Here is a 22,176-nt window from a genome sequence, read left to right on the forward strand (position 1 = left end):
TTCTCTCTACGAGGCTCCATAAGGGGTCAAAGGAACTAGAGATCCTTAATATGGTCTACCCACCAACCAACTGTTCCAAACATCTGTTTACAAGAGATAGCCAATTAGAGAAAAAATAGCTTAAAAGAGGTTAGCTTTAATGCTACAGAAGCTGATTTCAAAAAGAAGATTAACTACAGGGCTGCACCAAGAACCAGTATAAGATAAAGGAGGATTACCTTGCTGACTGAGGTTAGCGAAATGAGATTAGCATAGCAGATTCAGGTGGGGGATTCAAAACATTATTTGATTTAAAAAATTTATGTCATTGTCATTAAATTCATTTTCAATGTGAGATCTTTATATTTAGAATCTTAACACTTTCTTTAACAGTATATTACTTGAGCTAATTCATACTCTTTGAACCATCAAATATACAATATAATCAAAGTTGTTCTATTTTTTCCTACTAGATACATGTTAAGAAATTTCTGTTTAATTCTATTCTTTTTTTTGATGATCACTTCCACTTTCATTTATATCAATTTAAGAAATCTGTATTACCACAGGCTTTCGGACCCCTGAGGAGAAAGGGACTCTTGAGATGCAGATATCTCTAAATATCACAACCTGTTATGTACGGAAATAGACACAATATATTATCTAATGTGACTCCACAAAGTACTGATTAATTCTGATCATTTTTATTTTTTACAGAAAATCTAATCGGTCTTTCTCAGATCTGTCTCCACCACAATAAGGAAGTAGTCACTTCCTTATTGTGGCACCTGGCATCTATTATTATGTTTAAATTATGCTGCATACCTTCTATGAGTAACAGCCAATCGAATTCAACTGAAATTTGTCAGATGTCCTATAAAATAGAAATTGTATGTTTGGAGGTTAAACTGAGACATGTGTTTATACAAAAAGAGAAATTTCAGGGTGGCACATTTTTCTCAGTTTAGAATCTAAAGTGAAACTTGAAATAAGTTTTTTCTTTTTCTTTGTCATATATAATCCCTGTAAATACAATTCAGAGGGACCAGGGGCTTTAGAGACTCATAAGACTTTATCATTGCATTGACTAAACAAGTCAAATTTATATAGCTCAGTTTAAACCACCAATATACAAATCATTTCAAAATTATTTAATAAACAGACTTCAGTTTGAATTAAGTTCTGGAGGTGGAAGTTTAAAATAGACTTTGGTAAAAGAACGATAATCATAAAAACAAGTGTGCAAAAATTACTGAGGATGCAAGAGTGTGTGGGTGCAGGAAAATATGTTGTAATGAAAACTTTTCAGAAAAGGGAACTAGAAAAAGAATGTATGTGTCACACAGGCAGAAACAGAAAGTGTTTTTTCCTTTACACTTAAAAGAAATGTCCAATCTGTCTCATGTGCTGAATGCTGGGTGGGGACTCATCACCTTAATTTATCTTAAATGCTTTTCTTTGTGTAACATTTGTTCTTTAGTTGTGCTCAGATGGAAAGTTCTGACTACTCTAATTATTATCACCATAGTCTTCCTGAACATGCTCTTCATCATCATCCACACAATCATCATCATGTTTATTAATATAAATCCTTAATTTATAAAACCTGGAGTGTTTCTGTGGACGTAAGATCTAGGCATAACCAGGTGGTGGAGTGTGTCCACTTTGGTGGCCTCAGGATTTCATGTTTGCTTTTGACAGACAGATTGAGGTGATGTCCGCAGTGATGTGGAAGCTTTACTAATATGTTGTGTTAGAGAGAGACCTGAGCATAAAAGTGAAGCTGTCGATTTATCAGTCAGTCTATCTTCCTACCCTCACCTATGGTCACGAGCTCTGAGTAGTACCCGAAAGAATGAAGTCGTGGATACAAGCAGCAGAAATTAGTTTCCTCTAAGGAAGAGTGGCTGGGCTGTCCCTTGGAGATAGGGCAAGGAGCTGGGTCATTCAAGAGGGACTCAAAATAAAGCCACTGCTCCTCCACATCAAAAGAAGCCAGCTGAGGTGGTTTGGGCACCTGACAAGGATTCTTCCTGGGCGCCTTCACGGTGAGGAAGTCCAGGCATGTTGTACCGGGAGTTGCCCCGGAGCAGACCCAGGAGTTGCCTTGGAGATTATGTCTCCCGGCTGGCTGTCTCAGTGTCCCCCTGGATGAGCTGGAAGAGGATGCTGGGGTGAGGGAAGACTGCGTTTCTCTGCTCAGACTGTTACCCCCGTGACCTGAACCCTGTTAGGCACAAAAATCACACAGAAGTGTAAGAATCAGTCTCAGCACTTAAAAAATGATGCTGCAGTTTTTTTTGACACATCTGCCAGTTTGACCTTTTCAAGAAAAGAATATGTTTAAATATCTAAGGTGTTTGTTTAGTCAGTTTGTAGAGAATCATCCTTGTCAGTTGTATTCAACCGGGAGAAAGATCTGTCAACACCTGAGACGTAAATGCCAAATAGATACCAGTGAGGAAGAGTGAAGTGGTTTAACTGGAGGAAAGGGGTGACAGGCATCATCTAAAAATGTTCAACATTTATCTCAGGTTATTATTTCCAAATGAGGTCACAGTCAAAACAAAAATAAGGAAGACTGAGTGGGAAATTGAGTAAAAGCTCAGTTTTGGAGAAGGCGGCAGGGGGGTGACATAACAGTTTAGTGGAGTAACTTAACTCAGGAAGTTGGTAAAGGTTAAACTGAGAAGTTGCAAGGATTTATTTAAACACCAGACAGAGGCAGTTCTCAAGCCATTTGTTGATTGTCTGACTGTCAAACCAACAGGCTCAAGATTCAGAATGAATATCCACCATGTTCTGTTCTTCTGTGTCTTATCAGGTGAGTATCCGTCACCAGAATGACTCTTAAATACAGCAGCTCACATTTTGTGAAGTTTTCATTATCATTATTACCAGTTTCTGGGCAAAAAAAGTTAAATTCATACAAATTTATCTCTGAACACACAGAGACTATGAATTTGCAAATTTTGAATGTTTTTTTATTGATATTGATATCATTGTTTGTCAATAAAATAGTCCAAAATATTTCTTACTGTCCAGGGTTTAAATCCAAAACCCAGAAATGTCAAATTTGGATGACAAAAGCAAGAAAAACACACCTGCAAATTTCATAAATTAGAGACATTAGAGAAAATAATCAAAATACAAGAAGGTATTAAATTAGCTAAATACTCACAACTCTTGAGTTGAGTCACAAACAAGAGTTTTATATTGACCAAGGGTGTTGTTCTTTATATCACAGCAGGACTATTTGACAAAAATACTCATCTCATCAACGCACAAACAAACCTTTATACAAAAGTGGAAGGCGAAGACTTCAGAATTGAACTTGACCATGAAGTGCCTGCAGGAAGTAGAAAATATATCTGCAGGAATGACACTGAAAAGGAAGACATCCTCATTGAAACTACTGAAAACAGAGCTGAGAGTGGCAGATACATAATACGATATGACATAAGTGACAAGAGAGTGCATGCAGTCATCAAAGAGCTGACCCAGTCTGACTCTGGACGGTACAAAATTGGTGTGAGCAATTCTTCATCCCTGAATTTATTTCAGGTAGTAGAGCTCAAAGTTAGAGGTGAGTTTCTTCCAAAGTCAAGGATTTTATATTGATTGCTTCAGGTAGTTCTCTATGTCAGTCTATATTTTTATATCTCAACAGAACTCTGTGAAGAAGATATCACCAATGGTAAACCCAAAGTCTACAGTGCTACTGTGGGAGGAGAGGTTACAATCAGATGCCTCTTGCCTTTACATTCACGAAACATAAAGTTCCTCTGTAAAGATGAATGTAAAACAACGATCATCAACACAAATAATCTCACAATTATGAATGGCAGACATGAAATTGAGTATTGGAGTAACACGGTGTTTAACGTGACCATCACAAACCTAATCAAGTCGGACTCTGGGCGGTACAAGTGTGGCGTGCGAAAAAAAGATGCAAAAAATACATGCCTGGAATTTGAGATCTCAGTAACAGATGGTGAGTTTCTACTGGAAAATGTACCTGCATGTCTCCGGGTCTGATGAACGACTTTACTGATACATGCAATGGTCCATAGTAGTCCTTCCATTTGCTTTCATTGTGTTTTCAAGATGAAGAATGAACTTTTCCAGTCCAACTTGATGCAGTCTGCAGAAACCCTGTATCAACTTACATCCCTTAATCAAAGAGTAGCAGGTTATAATCAAGCTTATATCTCATTTTAAAATGGGAGAATATGTGAGGCATCTTTTAGAGCCCTTATCACAAATAAAGTTCAGTATAACCAGAAAATCCTTTCCTTATCTGATTAAGTTTACTTCAATATCAGGAATCACACAAAGACGGTTACCACCTCAATAAGTTGATCCAGGGTTTCAGGCAGTTTGTTAAATTATTTTAATGTGCATAAAACTCTTTTCTCCTCAGTCGTTTAGTCCTCTTCTTTCAGCTGCAGTCCCAGGAGTGTTAAAAGTGAGATCATGCAATGAACAAGTATGAAAACAAGAATTAAAACCAGCAGGAATGAAGTTTGTAAGAGTCAGTGTTTATACAACTACTACTTTGGATCTTATTAAGCAGACTCCAATCCTGCTTCATCGTACAGACCTTGAAGGTGTACTATATGAGAGAAAATTACAAGCTAATTTGCCCGAGGTCATCTGCAATTCTCATGTGCAAATGGTTTAATTTGTTCAATCGTTCCCACTCTCCCCCGCCTCTCAATCAGGTAACATCCTGCTGCTGGCTGTATGCGTGACTGTGGTTGTGGTGCTACTCGCTGTTTTTGTTCTGCTCTTCTACAAACTGAAGATAAAGCGTAAGCGTGTTCAGTGTAAGTTACTTTTATTGTTTATTAAGTTTCTATTAAAAGGAAAGAAAAAAACACGTTTCTGCTATATCTTACAGATGTGAACACGAGAGGTAATGGAAGAAATATGGAGGTATTTCTCTCTGAAATCAGTTATTTCAGCTATCACTCCTTGTCATCCCAATAATTTGTTTGTGGGTCTGTCTGTTTGCTTGATCGATTGTTTGTTTGTTTTAGGTTGCTGTCTATGATGATGTTGCTGAAGTCTACCAAAGTGCCACTGACGGGTCAACATACCAGGAGCTCAGCAGCAGGGAAGAAGCGCTGTACTCTTTATTTGAGCCTCCACCAAATGCAAATCTGCACTGATAATCAATAGATTATGTTCGGGGGGGTTTCTTTCTGGTAGAATGTGTCTTTTCCTTTTCCTCACATTGTTTATAAATTTAGTTAGAAAAGAAGAAGAAAGGCAAAAGGTGTGGATTTACTTTGGTAAATCTTTTATTCAGTTAAAAGTAAGTGTTACCTGGTTAGTTATGGAGTATTCAGTAAAGATGTAGTAGTTTCTCGTGGTATTTTTGCTGCATGTGACAATAAAGCTTAAACAGTACGAACAATTTGGAGAGTTTTACTTCATGTCTACATAATGAAATAAAGAGAAAAAACATAAAATCAACATTAGCCTTCACTGGTTTATTGCTAGGCAAGGAATGTCTCAAGTCAATGAGCGTGAAGTTAAATTTCAATGTTTAAATGATATCTGATCCCCTTAAATGCGGCCCTGTGAATGTAATTTATTGGTAATGTCACATGAATCATAATTATTCTTTTGTCTGCTAGATACATGTCAAGAACTTCCGTTTATTTCTATTCTTTTTCATGATGACTTCCACTTTCATTACTATTATTATAAGAAATCTGCATTGCTGTAATTTTTACGGCCCTGAGGAGGAACTCAGGTTACCTCAGGTACCTCTCAATATATATATATATATACAAACACAATATGCTATCCAGCCTCAATCTGACTCCACAGAATACTGATCACTTCTGACAGGAGATGTAGATGATCTATTTTTTCTTACATCTGTCTTCACCACAATAAGGAAGCGACTACTTGTCAGAGAGGCACCTGGTGTCTATTTTTAATCTCTTTGAAATTATGCTGCAGAGTTTTCAGGAGGAGCTTATCAAATGTAACTAACTTTGATGTTCATATATTTACTCTTTGTAGAGTAAATATGTATATTTTAGAGACATTATCACGTAAACAGAGGATATGACTTACAAAATATATCCACTTCGTGTTGTATTAGGCACATGGCAACTTAGAACAAGACAAAAAGAGCATTTACCTTCTGCTGCCTTCATCAAAAATGGGCACTGATGTACATGAAATACATAAACTGTAAATAATTAAACAATGTGGTCAGACATACTGTGACCATTAAATTTCAGACAGTCAACATCCCAACAAAAAATACTCAGGTTGAAAAAGTTATTGTAGGAAGGAAGATGTGGCGTTAAAGTTCACTCCAGGTGAACCTCAGCGGGGGTTCAGTTAAAGTGTTTTTGTTTTTAAGATTTTATTTTCTGCAGCGTTAGCGGGGAGGGTAACCTTTGTGTTTTCAAAACAAAGAAAACAATCTTTAAATCCTATATTTTACTGGTAACCAGTGAAGATAGGCCTTTACTGGGCAAGTATTACTGGTGAATTCTGAACCAGCTGCAGGTCAATAGGACTGACTGATTCCTAACACAATTAAATGGTGGGTGTAGAAGAAAAGTTCAAAGCAAAATGAGGAAGCGAGACACTGAAGTGTGTAGCTTCAGCTTCCCGACTGCTCAGATATTTAGAGACTAGAAGCAGTGAAGTGATCTCCTGCAGTTTATTCTCCTACTGAATTAACTTCAGAATGAACATCCACTGTCTCCTCTTCTACTGGTCCTTCTTCTTCTCAGGTGAGAACTCATTGTCCTTCTCATCATATTGATTCAAGCGGTTTAAAGCAGCTATAGGTTCACTCAGGCGCTTTACTTTATAGTGCATTTCAGTGTTCCAGTATTAATCATATGCATCTGTTTCAATATATTTTTGTAATCTAATTTAGTAAGAACTAAAAGGAGTGTAAAAAAAAAAAAAAACCTATCTAAACCTAACTGGCCCAATGCTAAAAGAAAGGAAATTAATACTTATTTAATACTTATTTCCTTTTGTTTTCTGTCATAGTGCTATTTAATTTATGTTTTTATTTATTGTTACGTTTCGGTGTTGTCAGTTTTTTGTTTTTTGCGTGACTGTCATGTATTTCCTGCTTTACTTTGAAAGTCTGTGTTATCTTAGTGTGTTCAGTTTACGTTTCCTTGTCTCGTCAGGTCTAATTTGCCCCAGCTGTGTTTCCCTCCTGTGGTCCATTCCCTGATTGCTCCTTCTATGTATTTAAGCCTTGTGTTTCAGTATGTCATGGTCGCGATCTCCCCCCCGTGTTGTAAAGAAATAGTTTGTTGTAAATAGCTGTAAATGGGTTTTGTCAATACTTTCGTTTTGAGACACTTCCGTTTTGGGAATTTGGTGGAGAGCCTTAGTGGGTTTTTTTGTCGTGTGTTTTTTCCTTATTTTTATTTTCCTGCGTTGCACGCCGGTTGCCTAGGCCGGGGTGTAACATAATAAACATTATTTTGACAATTTTCCAGCCAAAAATTAACATTTGTATATATATTTGGTTTCCTTTGACGAAGTAGTAAAACCTTGTGCAAAGAAAGAAGGGAAACATATTTAATGAGAATGACATAAGGTAAAAAGAAAAAGAGTTTTAAAATTTTAACTTAGCAGTTAACTGACTGGACCTTTTAACCCAGAGTAAAATTTCCACACTGTAAGATTTAACAAATATAGAGTTAATTATATGAAAGAGAGACGAATGCAGACGTAAATCTTGATTGTCGGTAATAAACTAGATGAATTAAACAGAATCAGAGATATGCTGAACGTTCTCAGCCTGATGCTGGATTCTGTTCAACAATTAACGTTTAACAGAAAAGAGTAATCACTATCATTATGTATGTTTTCCACAGCGCTGTGTAGCTGTGGGCTCATCAGTGCAAAAACAATCATCCACACAGAAGGAGGCAGTATCACAGTGGAGTGCTCCTTCTCCTTATCTGGAAGAAAAAAGTTTCTCTGTAAGGATAAATGCGAAGAAGGAGACGTTCTCATTGAAACTGAAGGTGACACAGCTCAAAGGGGCCGATATAGCATCCAGTATGAAGAGGGATCCTTTCCAGTATCGTCTACAGTTCTGTATGTGAGCTTCACAGAGCTCACAAAGTCCGACTCTGGACGATACTCGTGTGGTTTGGAACGGCCTCTCTTACCAGACTCATATCAGGAGTTTGAAGTCAGAGTTATAGATGGTGAGTTTCTTCGTCATTTATAAATAAGGACAAATCAAAATCCTCAGTCATAATCCTCACAATGCATTGCATTTTTATGGATCAGCCATAAAGTTTTCACCATTTCGTTTCATCTGTTTTGTGTAATACAAGTGCCGCACCTGCAGATTTACCTGCAAGAACAGTCAAGACATGTTTTACTTTACAATCCGATATTGAGCCAGTATTGATAATATTAAAACTTTACAATTTTAACATGAGGTTAAAAAAAACTAAACAAAAAAAAACAACCTTTTACTGTTAAAGTCTGATGTGAGCCTTTGTTTCAGACATGAAGGTCACAAATAAGAAAAATGACCTCACATAGACATTGAACAATCCCACTTAATTCTTAAGTCATGCCTTAAACCAAGTAATGGTTTAAGAAATCAATGGTTCTGCGTTTTATTATCAAGATTTCTGCAAATGTTAGCTTAATGTGTTCCCGGGTAACATGTATAAAAAAATACTCTGGTCCAAAAATACAGTAATTGGTGGCGACAGTCGATGTTGCCAAAACCCTCGTTTCATTTTTTTTATAGATTACAGACAGCTGCTGATCTTTTAAATGTCATATTATTATATTTAAATCAATAAACTTAGTTGTTGGTCATAAAGTATTGCATGCATCATGCAGCTACATTAATTAACTGGTTTATTTTGTTATTCACAGCCTTGAAGACTTTCCCTGAGACACTGAGGCAGCTTGAACAGCAGCAGACTGACGAAACCGCTCAGGCTCTTAGTTTCAAAGGTACGAGTGTGCGCAGCTACCTCTCTCATATCTACAGAATATTTTGTTATTTATAACAAAATGTAAAGACTACTTCAAGTTTTTAAAACCTTGTTTTAGGAGTCAGTCAGAAAGCTTAACTAGTGACTCTCTGGAGTGTTTTTATTGTCTGGTCTGAGTGAAATAAAGTTGATGCCTTGGACTTGGGAGCTGAGAAAGCACAAATAAGCATGTTGAGCAAAAATAAGCAAAAAGAACTCCCTGTATTTTCCTTGTCCTTGAAAATATTTGTCATCTGACTGCTCTTGTATATACAGATTCATGACTATATACACAAAATGCAAATTTTTCACCTTTAAGCTGTTAAAAGTACATTTTTGAAGGCAGAAGTGGTTGGAAGTAGCATAAATAAACTTTATATACTGTCTATATATTCTACATCAAAAGGTATTTAAGTGGGTAAAGTATTCACTTAAATAATGATTTAATTATTATTCATTTAATTTTTCTGATGTTTTCTTTTACTCCTGTCTCTTCTTACCTGCTCAGCTCATGTCCTGCCTTTGGTCACATGTGTCTCTGTGCTGTTTGCTGCTGTTGTGTTGCTCTTCTACAAATGGATCAGAATAAGGGAGACTGACGGTGAGTGTCCCTCTAGCTCAATATTAATAATATTTTAACTAAACAGAAAAAGAAAAGAAAAGCTTTTGTATTTGTGCTCCACAGGTTTGACCACCAGGAGGCAGTCAGACACAAAGAACAACACAAGCAGAAACCTGGAGGTGAATCATCTCTGTTTATGTCTAAATTCAGAGGCTGGATCACCGAGTATATGAATGTAGAACTAATACTTTACACTGTGTTGTCAGTTTTCCACATGCAGGAAGTGCTCTCCAGTCTCTAGATGTGCAGACTTCACCCCCCCAGTGGATGAAACCTGCAGCAGTCATAATAAAATCTACTGTAACCTCTGAACCTTTGTTTCACCTTCTCACCATCAGAACTAATGCAACTAAAACGATCTAATCACTCACCAAACAATTTATTAGGAACATCTTGCTTTTACCAGGTTGGGGCCACTTGTCCCATGCTGGAAGCACCTGCCGTGTGGTCATAAGGTGTTGTACATGTTTAGCAACAATACTCATGAAGGCTGTGGCACTTAAACAATGCACAGTTGGCACTAAAGCCCCTTTTCCATTAGTACCTATTCGACTCGCCACAACTCTACTTGTATGTGTGCGCTTGTCGTCAAACGCATCTCTTATGACTCGAGTGACGCTCATAAAGGGAGCAGCTAAAAGAAAAAGAACATTAAGATCAGAAAAACATCTTGAATCCACAAAAGACTGTTTATATGTGATATAGTGTTTGTTCAGTTTGCTTATAAATGTTATAATTGTGCCAAAAAGGACCTCCCAAGGTGTATAACCTAATAAACAAACCAGTCTTTATTTAGGTGAAAAACTGAAGTCCATAAAAATCCACAAAGAAAACTCAGAAATGACTCCAAAATCTTCCTGAGCTCCAGAAGCACACATGAATAGGCAAAATAAGCAAACTACAGAATAAGGAGAACATTACACAGGGTTGAAACTCGGGCCAAAAATATAGATGGTCTGACTAAGGAGAAAGGGGAGACAATTAATTTATATACACACAGTAGGCAATAAGGAAAGACTGACAATAACTAAAGTGTTAAGGTCAGGCTGTGTGGCAGGCAGGACGAAGGAGCAGGACTCAAGACAGAGGATTAAAATCAAAACGGCAGCTTTTATTGCTGGAAAAAACTAACATCAAATGCAAAACTAAACTAGAAACTTCAACAAGAAAACAAACCAGAATCTGTCAACTTGGCATAATGAGGGTACAACACAACAAAGAATAAGGGAAAACCCAGGGCTTATATAAACAGTGGCATAACAAGGGAATGAGACACAGCAGGAGAAAACAGCTGGGAGTAATCAGACTTAATAAGACAAAAAAAAAAAGCAAAGCAGAATCCAATGACTAAAAACAGACTGTCAAAATAAAAGAGGAAGTATAAAACAGAGAAGCGGACTCTACACTGAAGCTGTGTCCCAATTCAGGGTCTGCACGCGCACTACACGTACTACGTACGGTGCGTACTATAAGTACGAGAAGTGCGGAAGTGAGAGGCTTGTGAAATGGGACGGTATACGCTTCGTCGCGCTGTTCAGGTTGCCTAGCAACCATGATACTAACCGCGAGACACGGTACATACAGCGTTGTTTGACAGAAATGAAGGAGAAAAATGTTTTGTTGGTCATTCATTTTTGTCATGACATCACTATGATTGGTTGAATATCTGAGGCTGAGACCACGGGACTGTAAAACATGATAGTTGGGCTTCATTTCTGTGCTGAACAGTCATTTAAGATTAGTTAGTGAATAACAATTAGCTAATGTTGTTCATTAGACTAAAGTCATCTCACTGTGGTAATGTAAATATAATATAGCCAATATTATAGTATTGTCAGATTATTATGATATATATATATATATATATATATATATATATATATATATATATATATATACACACACACACACACACACACATATATCACTGACTTTCAGCTTGTTGTGTTTGTGGATATATGACTGACTTTAATTATTAAACATTCGCACATAAATAAGTGACGTCATATTCAGTACTTTTGACAGTTCACTCTTCGGCCGCTCCATCTCATTAGGGAAATTCCATATACATAAATGTAAATTTCAAAACTCAACCCCATCATTTAATTTGTTTTTGATTAAAATTGAATATTACTTAAACTCTCTTAAATTAACTTCCAATAAAAAAGGTTTATCATCGATTGAAATTCATTCAGAAATGTTTAACGAATGAGCTGTCACAACTTTCAAGTACAAAGTTGTTATGAAGTCTGTCACATCCCCCCCCCCCCCCCTTTTTTTTTTTCTTTTTTCTTTTCTATCCTTTATTTATTTATCCTTCTTATTTCATTGTACTGTATATTGTTACTCTTATTTGCCTTGTATGTCTACTGTACAAACTGAACTGGAATGACTGACTGTTCGCTTTATAAGTTCAATAAAGTTTTGGGAAAAAAAAAAACCTCTTCGGCCGCTCCCTTCTGCCGTATTTTGCGGCAAAATTCTCCACACCCACCGAAGCGCTATGAATTGTGGGATATATGGGACCACGAAGCGTGCACCGGACCACGCTTGATATTTGGGGAAATCGACGGCGCATTTGGAGCATGCATTTGAAGCACACTTCGAATTGGGACAGCCGTCGTCGCGTGGCGGTGACGTAACCGCACTTGAAATGCGTACTTCATGCGTGCAGACCCTGAGTTGGGACAGAGCCTGTGGCAGAGGATTGAACCGTGGGACGGGAAAAAAGCACAGAGTAGATATAACATGTTCACAGGGAAGGCACACTAACTGAAACTATAAGCTAGAGCAACACAATATAACCTCAAAACAACTAAAACCATGAATAACAAATAATCAAGAAATATTAATTAAACACAAAACACTGGGTCACACCCAGGACCATGACATTGAGAATTACACACAGCTGAACAAGATCAGATAATGAGATTTGAGAAAGTAAAATAAAAACAAGGCACAAAAGACAAAGACTGTCAACTTAAAGCAGAAAGTAAACATGGCAGAGAAACAAGAAACAAAGTATACAAGGGAAGCTTAAGTAAACTTAAAGACAAATCATTACAACAACATGATGTCACAGCCCTGGGCCTCGGAGGGAGTGAGACCTCCCTTTGCTTCAAGCAAATCCAAGAGTGCAAGGACTCGTTGACAATTGGTTAATTGGAGTCCTGTGCCTCCCTCTCGTAGGCAGATTGAAGTGTGACAGCCCACGCAGATGATTGGCTGCCTGGGGATCCCATGGTAATCCAAGAGGCAATGAGTGGCTGATTGTGTGCACTGCAGTTATAAAAGGCTGAAGCGCCTTCACTCTATTCACTTCTTTCTAATCAATGATTTTAGATGTTATTTTTTTCTCTTTTTATATAAGCAAATATGTGTTTTTGTGCTTGAGTAAATTAAAGCCCAATTTAAAAAATATAAGATGTACTATGTTTCATATTATAATCATGATGATTTTCTTTTGCGTGTACGCCAAAAATCCTGTCAAGTGGAATCAAAACATTCTTGTATGCATAAAAAATTCCTGCAACACATTTTGGAAAACTTTATATATGTAATATGAGACAGAAAATGGCATCATATTTTTATTTGAAAATCTTGTTTTCTGTAACATGCTTTGCTGACTTTTGAGTTGTCTAGTTTAGAGTTAATAAAATAAAAAAAAAAGAGTTAATAAAATCATACATACAGTAGAAATCAGAGTAGAATCAGTCTTCATCTGTAAAAGTGCACCCTATTTGCTACTGTCTTGCAGCCACTCACAGCAAATACTTGCTCCAGTTTGGGGTAATAGACTAAACTTCTGGCCACCTGGTCTGCCACATTTTCATCTGGCTGAAGACCTTTGTCTCTCATCGCAGCCATCGCACACTGTACAACATGTTTGTACTCCAGAGGCAGGAATGGGATGAAAACATCAACCAGACAACTGTCAATCAAAGTTGACTTTGAAAAACCGCCTACAAAGAGAGATTTTCAGTAAGAAAGATGATCATCGTAAGTGGTGAATGATAAAGACATAAGGATACACTCACTTTGATCACTGTTGAAAACTATAGGAGAAATGAAACTTTCAAAATCTTTGAGCATCATCTCTTCTCGATCTTTTCCATTTTTCCAGAAATCTACAGCTGTTTTTGTAATTTGATCTGCTCCTGTATTGCTGTGAGAAAGAAAAAAGAAATAGTAAAAACATAAGAAGTGTCATAATGTGAATGAGCAACTGGTCCGTTTTCAAATATTTTGTATTTTATAATAGGTGCTAACAAATATAACTATATATAACTATAATATATTTTATAGATAGTAGATGCTAAGATAGCATCTTAGTTAGTTTGTTAGTTATCACTTTTCTAATCACATGCCTGTTATCATCCAGATTTCGGTGCCATGTCCTCCAGTTAAACCTCTTTTACCTGCGCATGAATTCTGCATCATCACTCCGGCTACTGCTGGACATTTCTCGGCTGTTTATCAGAATATTGGTGTCCCTTCCTTGGACAATTGTTCCCTTAAACCGCATGCTGATCATTTGCTCACTTTGTTCAATACCACTTGTTCAAATGTTCTTGATATTGTTGCTCCTTTTAAATAAAACAAGTTTAATAGGTCTAAAATGATCCTTGGTTAAACTATGTCACTCGGGCTGTCAGAAGGACGTGTAGAAAAGCGGAAAGAAAATGGAAAAAGATAAACTCCAGATTTCCTTTGATTTGTTAAGGGAAGCCCTATTTCTTTATCAGGATGCTATTCAAAAAGTATTTATCAGATATAATCTCTAACCACAGCTACAGGCCCCGTGTCTTATTCAACACCATTAATTCTGTTATCAACCCTCAACCCACCTCACACCTACCAGGGTCTCCAGCCACCTGTGAAAACATTTTTATGTTTTTCTGTCGATAAGGTTGATACTATCAGGTCTCATATCTCTCCTCCAGGTTATGATCCCTTTGTTCCCCTGATTTCCTCAGTTGTGTTTGATCACTTTGAGCCTTTTTCAGTGAGCACTCTGCCCGAAATAGTCTCCCATCTTAAACCCTCTATGTGTCACTTTGACTTTTTTGTTTTTTCTTTCTCACCAAATGGACCATCCCAGCCTTGCCATATTGGTCTATTTGATTCACCTTTGATTTAATTGATTATTTTATTTTCACTTGCTGAACACAGGACAGACTTGACTGGGGAAAAGAAAAGGGAGAAAGAAAGAGGGAAAGAAAAATAGCGGGGAAGAGGAACGGTGATAAAGGGCAAAAAACAAAAACCAACAAAACAAACTGACAAAAAATACATAAATCAATCACCTGTTGAGAAAGAAAAAAGAGAAAACAAGCAAAAAAAGAGCAATATAATAAACAACATCATTGCGATGATCTATGCAAATATAACAGTAAATACTAAATATTGAATGTTGTTGTGCAGCATGCAGGACCGACAGCGCACAGTGTGCTTTGAGCCAAAAAGGGTGTAATTTGTGTGTGTGAGCACCCGTGTGTACACCTGTGAGCATGAGCGCGCTTGTATTTAAAAGGTTCCTTCATGTAATGATCTGGTAGAGGGTGTGAGGGGGGCCATAGCCCCATCCTCCTGGGCATGAAGCAGGTATGGGGGAGATCCAGGCTCCAGACATCCAGAGGCCCTCAGAGCACAAGAGACCAAGGAAGACCAACGGAGGGGCAGCTGCCACTATCCCAGAAAGAGCTGAGGAGAGCCCCAGATGAGGGGTCACTCAGCAGCCGCGGAGCAGAAGCCAGAGGGAGTTGCAGTGACGTGCCCGTGAGCTCCGCCGGCAGCCAGCTGTGCCAGAGTGACCGAGCCCCAGGCCAAGAGCCCGGGGGCACCCCACCTCCGAAGGGGCCCGAGCGAGCCCCAGGCTCCAGGCCCCGACAAGCAGCCACCAGGAGTGAGCTGGTGCGTACCTGGACGCCCATCCCCGAACACAAAGAACCACCAATGCACCGATGTCTGAGAGCGTCTGCCACTGGCAGGGGGAGTGGTGGGGGGAGATAGGCCTCCATACCTTGGATGGCCTGAGATGTCCCTAGAGAGGTGGCATCTGATACCCGACCTGACATATATTGTAACAAATTATTTTACCAGTCCCTAACAAAGTGGAAGCATTAAACTTACCTCTGGAAAGGCTTCCAGATTTTTACCTGAGAAAGATGATGATCGATCTTTGAAAAAAAACTCCTTCCACTTTTCCATAGTCCAGATATGGCTTTATGCTGTCAATCACACCATGAGGAATTTTGTCCATCTCATCAAATATGAACATTGAGCGTTCACAGTTTGTAACGCTGTTTTTGATCCACTCCTGTAACTGAGACTGAGGAGAGAGCAGCAAATAGAATTAATACAGACAGAACAGACAAACCAACCAGAACAAATAAACTGAGTTTCACTTGAAACACATGATACTCCATACTTTATAGGTAACAATTTCACTTCGATGGGGGAAGTGATGTGTAGCTGAGAACACGTGAACAAACTTGCTGTGATATCCCTTCTTGTAAACATTGTCTGCAATCAGCTGGCTAACAAAGTTCTTCCCTGTGCCAGTTGGTCCGTGCAGAGAGAGCACCAGAGGCTTCTTTGGGTTATTATCTTTCATAAATCCACTCACAGATTTAAAAATGGTATTTGAAGCAATATGTTGTCCAAAGAGTTTGTTTCCCAGGTCAGCCTTCAGACCTATAGAGTGGAAGAATACAGAAAGTCACCAGGATCCGTTGCTAAAAAGTGACTGAAATTACACTAATCCAGTAAAATTCTACTTCCTGTGGTAACCTAACATGTCAAGTCAGCCTTCAGACCTTGAGAATACATAGCAGAAAGTCAGCAGGATTAGTGACTGAAAATGTGACTGACGTGAGAGGAGGTTTAAAAGAAAAGCTATTTGAGCAAGGGTGGACTTAGCAGATCTACCCACGCAAAAATTGAGACAAAATTAATTTTTTGTTCAGTGAATGGAGAAATTGCATAGACTGCACAAGAGCCCTGTCTACTTTCCAAAGGGGTGGGCAGGCTGCAGGCCGACAAAAATGTGTAGATCTTCACTCCTACAGCAATGACTGTTGCTCTGAGAAACCATCACAAAACTTGTGTACATGTGTAGTTTAGTGGAGTTGTTTACAGTGCTAACTTTTGTTAAGTATCATATACAAAACTGCCATCTCAAAAATGCCAGGATCTCAATATGGACTCAAAACAGAAGCCTGCTACTAATAAATACTGCTTTTTAGTGCCTAGCCTGATCAAGTATCTCCATAAAGATTTTTAACGCTCAACAACTGCTGTCTTTTCAGCCAGTCGTGGTTCATGTCATGAAGTCATTACAGTTAAAGTTAAAGAAACAGAGCAACAGAACTCTGTCTTTTTGTCAGCCTGACTACAGTGCTGAAGAGAAATGTAGGGTTGTTCTTATTTTCTTCAATCAGTGATGAATAGTAAAATGATCTAGCTTTATAGAGGGCTTTTTTATAAAGCAGTAAACTACTTTTCTAGACTAAAAGATGATCTTCTAAATTAGTGCACGCCATTCCTTCTCAGGCTTTAACCTCCTAGGACCTGGCGTCCACATATGCGGACATCACATTTTGGGTTATTTAGACCAAAATACTCAATTTTGCTCTGCAAGGGCCTGATATCCACTGACGAGGACTTTATAATGCTACTGTTCAATTGAAATTTTAAACGAATATCCTCATATGTGGCTCTCATTTTCTTAGAAACAAAAATTAGGTTAAAAATAATCTGGTAATTCTTTGTTTTTACATTCATCGGGTCCCAATCAGTCCAAATATCAAAGAGAAATTAAAAATGCATGCTGTGGAAGAGTTTGGGACTTAGGAGGTTAAGGTGAGTTTTTGAGAGTTATACCAGGAAATCAAATACTTCTGATTTAAGGCTCTCTGTTTCTGAGAAGCTACAGTATCCAGTCATCCACAGTGAAGATGTAAAACCATTAACAGTATAATCGACCTCTGTTGGATTTGCGTTCATGTAGCTGCTCTCCACTGTGTTGGTTCAGGGCATTGAAGATGATAACAGTGGGTGAATTATATTTTTCAACTTAGTTACAGTGTTTTCAGAAAGATATCTACTGTGATGAAATCTACTACCCAGTGCTGTGTAACCAAAATGTAAATGTTTTTAGGAAATGATCAGAAAAAAGAGGTATTTCAGGAAATAATGTTAAATGTTACGTTTCTATGCCATATGTCAGAACAAGATCTAGAGTGTGATTAAAGTGCTGGGGGGCTCTTTTACATTTAGAATTAATTTAATTCAGTCTAATAACAGATTAAATGCTATGCTGAGGCTGTCATTGTTAGCATCTAAACATATATTAAAGTCTGACCACTAAATCAGATTAAATAAAAGCCCTGAGAAATCAGACAAAAACTTTGTGTAAGGCCCAGGTGGACGATAGATAATAACAAATAAAACAGGTTTTTGAGTTTTCCAGTTAGAGTGGACAAGGCTAAGCATCAGACTTCAAATGAATCAAAACTCTGTCTGGGTCTTTGGTTAATTGAGAGTGGAAGACTGCTGCCACACACCCTCCTCAGCCTGCGCTTCAAGGATTCTGATAGTATGACTCGGGGGTGTTGATTTATTTAAACTAACATAGAAACATCAAGGATGATCCAGAAGCAATCTTATCTGGGGCAAAGCTAATTTAAAATAAACTGAAGCAAAGTGCAAAACTGTTCTGTGGTCAGATTTGATCAAATCTGTTGGGGTTTTTTTGTTTTTGTTTTTTGGGGTTGTTTTTACCAGCACTCAGTTCAAAGCGTGCATTTGCTGATAGGATGTTCGTGCATTAGTACCTATGGAACTGGCAGCTTGAACAGCTGGAAAGATTTTTAGAGTAACATATGCTATCATTTCTTTTTCTGCAGGGAAAGCTTTGCATACTTCAGGAAGACTGTGTTAAATCATACACTACATCTATTGGAGATTATGTATCTGAATTTCAGGAGCGGGACCACGCCTCCAAACACGCTCCTTCTGGTTGCATCTATATAGGTTCCCCCCAGTTCCACAAACTGTTCATTCTCGTTTACGTGCCCCACCCACCCTCCTTGTTCTCAGTTCTTTAACTTCTTCACTTCTATTTAATACATGGGGATCTGCCAGGCCCGGGAGCCGTCGCCAGTCCCCTTCGAGGCCTTCCCCACACCGCAGCTCAATTCATGTCCAAGCATTCACCTTTACCTACTAAAACGCTGTAAATCCTAAAATGAAGACGTGGGCCCAGCCAGTGAATTACAACAGCATGACTTTGTAGAAGACTCTGGATGCTTTACATTGAGCTCTTTGCCCAGTAGATTTATATTTAAAAAACATAACATAATAATTCTCAATTGAAATAATATCAATATCTGTACTGTATATCTATGGAGCTATTTTTTTAATCATACTAGAATGCTAGTTCTAGTAAAGCAGAGATCACAAGCATTTCAGAAGCAGTCAAGTAAGCTAGGACTTTTGTGCCCCACCCTGAAAGCAGGTTAAACCTGCTTCTTGGGTTTTGTTTTAAGAGACAACAGACACTTTGATATCTAGACTGTGTAGAATCACAAAGACTCAAGGTTACACAGTTCTTCCTTTTCTACATGGCAAATGTATGAATAATAATAATGATAATAATACACAGTGGATCACCCAAACTGTGTGACCATGTTTGCTTCTGTATTAATCTTTTATATTGTTTTGTATTTTTTTCATGTAGATTATTTAATATACAGTAGTTTTCAGTAACTACAAGGACTTATGATTTGGAAATACAATAAATATTTGTGATGTATTATTTTGTTATATGGACTTTTGTTTTCAAGGCAGATGCACCCCAGTTGATTTAGGGGGTGGACTTCAGCCCACTACCAAGATCCAACCTGTAAAGGTGCTGTATCTGTGTCATTTATAAACTATATTCTTGTCATCAGTCTTTTTTCTAAACTCAATTTAAATCATGAAAATTGGTTACCTTCCCAAGTAAAGTTAAAAAATAATAATTAGACCTTTACTGTTTAGATTTCACAAGCTGTTTGCTGGGTGTGTTACCTGTCTGGTTGAAGGAAATCCAGTATGAATTACAGCTCTCGCCCCAAATAGAATTCCATGTCTCTTTGATATTAGGGAATTTGAAACTGCTGAAGGGCTCAGTTTCCTTGATCACAGTGGAGGAAAGTAGAATCCACAGCAGTAGGACATGTTGCTTACTTGGTTTCATTTTGCAAGTATTGCACCTTAAACTAGCCCAAAGAACAAACTAACCAAGAGTTAACATCATGTAACTTCAGGGCGTTTCATCGTGAAATCTAAAAATAGACATCAGTTCAAACATACAAAAGGAAAGCAGTCTGTCCTCTCAAACAGTGTTGTGTCACTTATAGTATCGAATAGTCCCTGTTTTCATTAACCCTGTATTGTAGCGCCATCTTGTGGCCATAGTTGGCCATTGTATTTGTAACGTGTGTGAACACTCATTCATCATTTTATACTTTACACTTTATTCTACACTTTTCTAAGTACACAGTTAAACTGCTTATTATTGCAAATATCTAATCAGCCAATCACATGAAAGCAGTGTTAAAATGTACCTTGAAAGACCTTGAAGGTTGATAATTAGTATGACCACCTTTATTCTTCAACACAGCCTGAGCTTACTCATGGACTCTTAAAGTCACCATCAAAACTGAAAGCAGAACAATTTTTTGGCAGAAATTAAAATTTTCAAAGACCGAAATACCATTAGCTCACCATTTTTTTTGTTTGCAACAGCGTGGCAATGAACATTTAGATGTCCACTGCTGTTCTACCAGCAGGGTATCATTTGCAATGGTAACTGATTTAGTTTTACACACTTGAGTTTCATAATAAGACTGCCAGCCAGTTTCCGCTGTACCCGAATAATTTCCTGAATGTTACTCTAGTAAACTCTTAAAAATAACATTTGTTGGTTTACAGTTTTAAAAACATTACACACCAATAAATGATCAACCATTTGTTGTCCTGTAATAAGTCATAGTGATGTAAAAATATTAATATTAATGTTCTTTTTTACTGAAAGAAGGTTGGAAGACAATCTAGTGGTTCACACTATTTTATTATCAAACAATTCGAGATGCACAGCTGTGCACACAAAGTACAATTTGTTATTAAAGACAGACAATACATGTGATTGGCCATTGATGGAGAGAGTCTGTGGTTTAAACTTGATTCTGATTTGTCCTCCTTGTGTTCTTTCCGCATGCCAATTGTTGGTGTTGGTGTCAGCTTTAACCCGACACCTTAAAGTCTCTGTGCCTTGCTCCACCATCACCAGTGCAGGAACACCATTCTATCATAACCCCCCACTCATTTCTAAGGCAGCTCTCGCTGATAGTGATCTGTATTGGTGTCAGTGTGAGCCAGTCTACCTTCAACACGCCCCTTCATACCATGAAGTTAAATACATGCAACTTTCTAATAAGAAGTTAATCAACTCTATTATGAACATACATTACAATTATTATTAAAAAGGTTATTAAAACTTATTTCTAACATATTTACAGGCTCTTGATGATGTGAATAAGCTGGTTGTGACTGCTACACCTCTGGAACACTAAAGCGTGGTCCTTCAGATGTTCATTCCCACTCTACCGTTCAACAAATTTGTCTCATAAGGGAAACAACTAGGTCGTGTAAGAAAAAGCTAATGTTCTGTCATATTAACAACTGCATTTCCTGCTGGTGATATAACTTTAAAACCACTCCCTTCATAATCAAGCTTTAAAAGTCCTAGATAGCAAACCAGTTTTATCACTGCAATGTTCTTGGTAAATATAAAATTATGCTTTGTTAAGTTCTTTATTCACATGCGTGACTATGTGTCATTTTATTAAGACTTGGGCATTGTTTGTGATTTTGACATATCAGCTTGGGTGTTTTATTTGTCCCTTAATTTATTGATTTTGTTATTAAATATTATTAAATATTTACAATTCGGTTGTTATCTTATTATCGTTTACATTTTCATCTTGTATTTCCTTAATATTTTGAGTCTTTAGTTAAACTGGAATTAGTTGAATTTCATAGAGTTGATTAGTTCCTTTTGTTTTACCCTCTTTGCTTTATTGTCTTTCTCCCATCACGTTTACTACTGTCTGTGTTTTCCTATTTGTTGGTGGCGGTGAATTTTTTATTTATTTATTTTTTAAACCAATGTCTGGTGATAAAGTGGTTTTTTTTAAATTAATTTCTCTTTTTTGGGGGGGGTTGACAGTGCTACCACTTAATTTGCTGTTTTCTTTGCCACAGGTCCATATTTTCAGTTATTTTGTTTAATAAAATTATGTAAATTGATTTGCCATGCCTCTGCCTTTGTTAATAATGAGCCTGTGTGCCTTTGCAAGTAGTAAAACCTTTGCGCTGGTTTATGGCAGTTCATGAGATTTTAGATTTTTTTATTCTTTATTTCTAGACACCAATTCCTGTTGTTTGTCCATTTGAAAAACAAAAAATCTATTTCTTCAAATTAGAGCCCGACTGAAAAACCAATGGGAGGTGAAA

General features: G+C 37.6%; 3 protein-coding genes across 4 annotated transcripts; 2 read left to right on the plus strand and 1 right to left on the minus strand.

The window, feature by feature from the left end:
- Positions 1 to 2,730: 2,730 nt before the first annotated feature.
- On the plus strand, positions 2,731 to 5,401 carry LOC146684968 (polymeric immunoglobulin receptor-like). Of its 2 annotated transcripts, none has more exons than XM_085444029.1 (6): positions 2,731 to 2,803; positions 3,227 to 3,565; positions 3,650 to 3,973; positions 4,704 to 4,808; positions 4,883 to 4,917; positions 5,022 to 5,401. In XM_085444029.1, exons 1-6 carry the CDS (start codon positions 2,764 to 2,766, stop codon positions 5,151 to 5,153), a joined length of 975 nt encoding a protein of 324 aa, XP_085300155.1. In that variant the 5' UTR covers positions 2,731 to 2,763; the 3' UTR covers positions 5,154 to 5,401. The 2 variants fall into 2 exon arrangements, with proteins under 2 accessions (XP_085300155.1, XP_085300156.1); XM_085444030.1 differs by having other exon boundaries at positions 4,704 to 4,793.
- Positions 5,402 to 6,662: 1,261 nt separating this feature from the next.
- On the plus strand, positions 6,663 to 10,263 carry LOC146684969 (uncharacterized). Its single transcript, XM_085444151.1, has 6 exons — positions 6,663 to 6,746; positions 7,860 to 8,198; positions 8,890 to 8,970; positions 9,499 to 9,591; positions 9,676 to 9,731; positions 9,819 to 10,263. The coding sequence occupies exons 1-6, from the start codon at positions 6,701 to 6,703 to the stop codon at positions 9,921 to 9,923; spliced, it is 720 nt and encodes a 239-aa protein (XP_085300277.1). The 5' UTR covers positions 6,663 to 6,700; the 3' UTR covers positions 9,924 to 10,263.
- A 2,923-nt stretch (positions 10,264 to 13,186) lies between these two features.
- Positions 13,187 to 19,970, minus strand: LOC146684970 (torsin-1A-like). The gene is made up of 5 exons (XM_085444149.1): positions 19,687 to 19,970; positions 16,043 to 16,308; positions 15,771 to 15,943; positions 13,650 to 13,777; positions 13,187 to 13,574 (listed from the first exon to the last, which is right to left on the minus strand). The coding sequence occupies exons 1-5, from the start codon at positions 19,853 to 19,855 to the stop codon at positions 13,330 to 13,332; spliced, it is 981 nt and encodes a 326-aa protein (XP_085300275.1). The 5' UTR covers positions 19,856 to 19,970; the 3' UTR covers positions 13,187 to 13,329.
- Between the last annotated feature and the right edge of the window lie 2,206 nt (positions 19,971 to 22,176).

The sequence above is a fragment of the Copadichromis virginalis genome, linkage group LG20, assembly GCF_057382275.1.
Source record: "Copadichromis virginalis isolate Kocher_CV1m ecotype Utaka linkage group LG20, C_Virginalis_male_GT1.1, whole genome shotgun sequence".
In the NCBI taxonomy this organism is placed as follows: Eukaryota; Metazoa; Chordata; class Actinopteri; order Cichliformes; family Cichlidae; genus Copadichromis; species Copadichromis virginalis.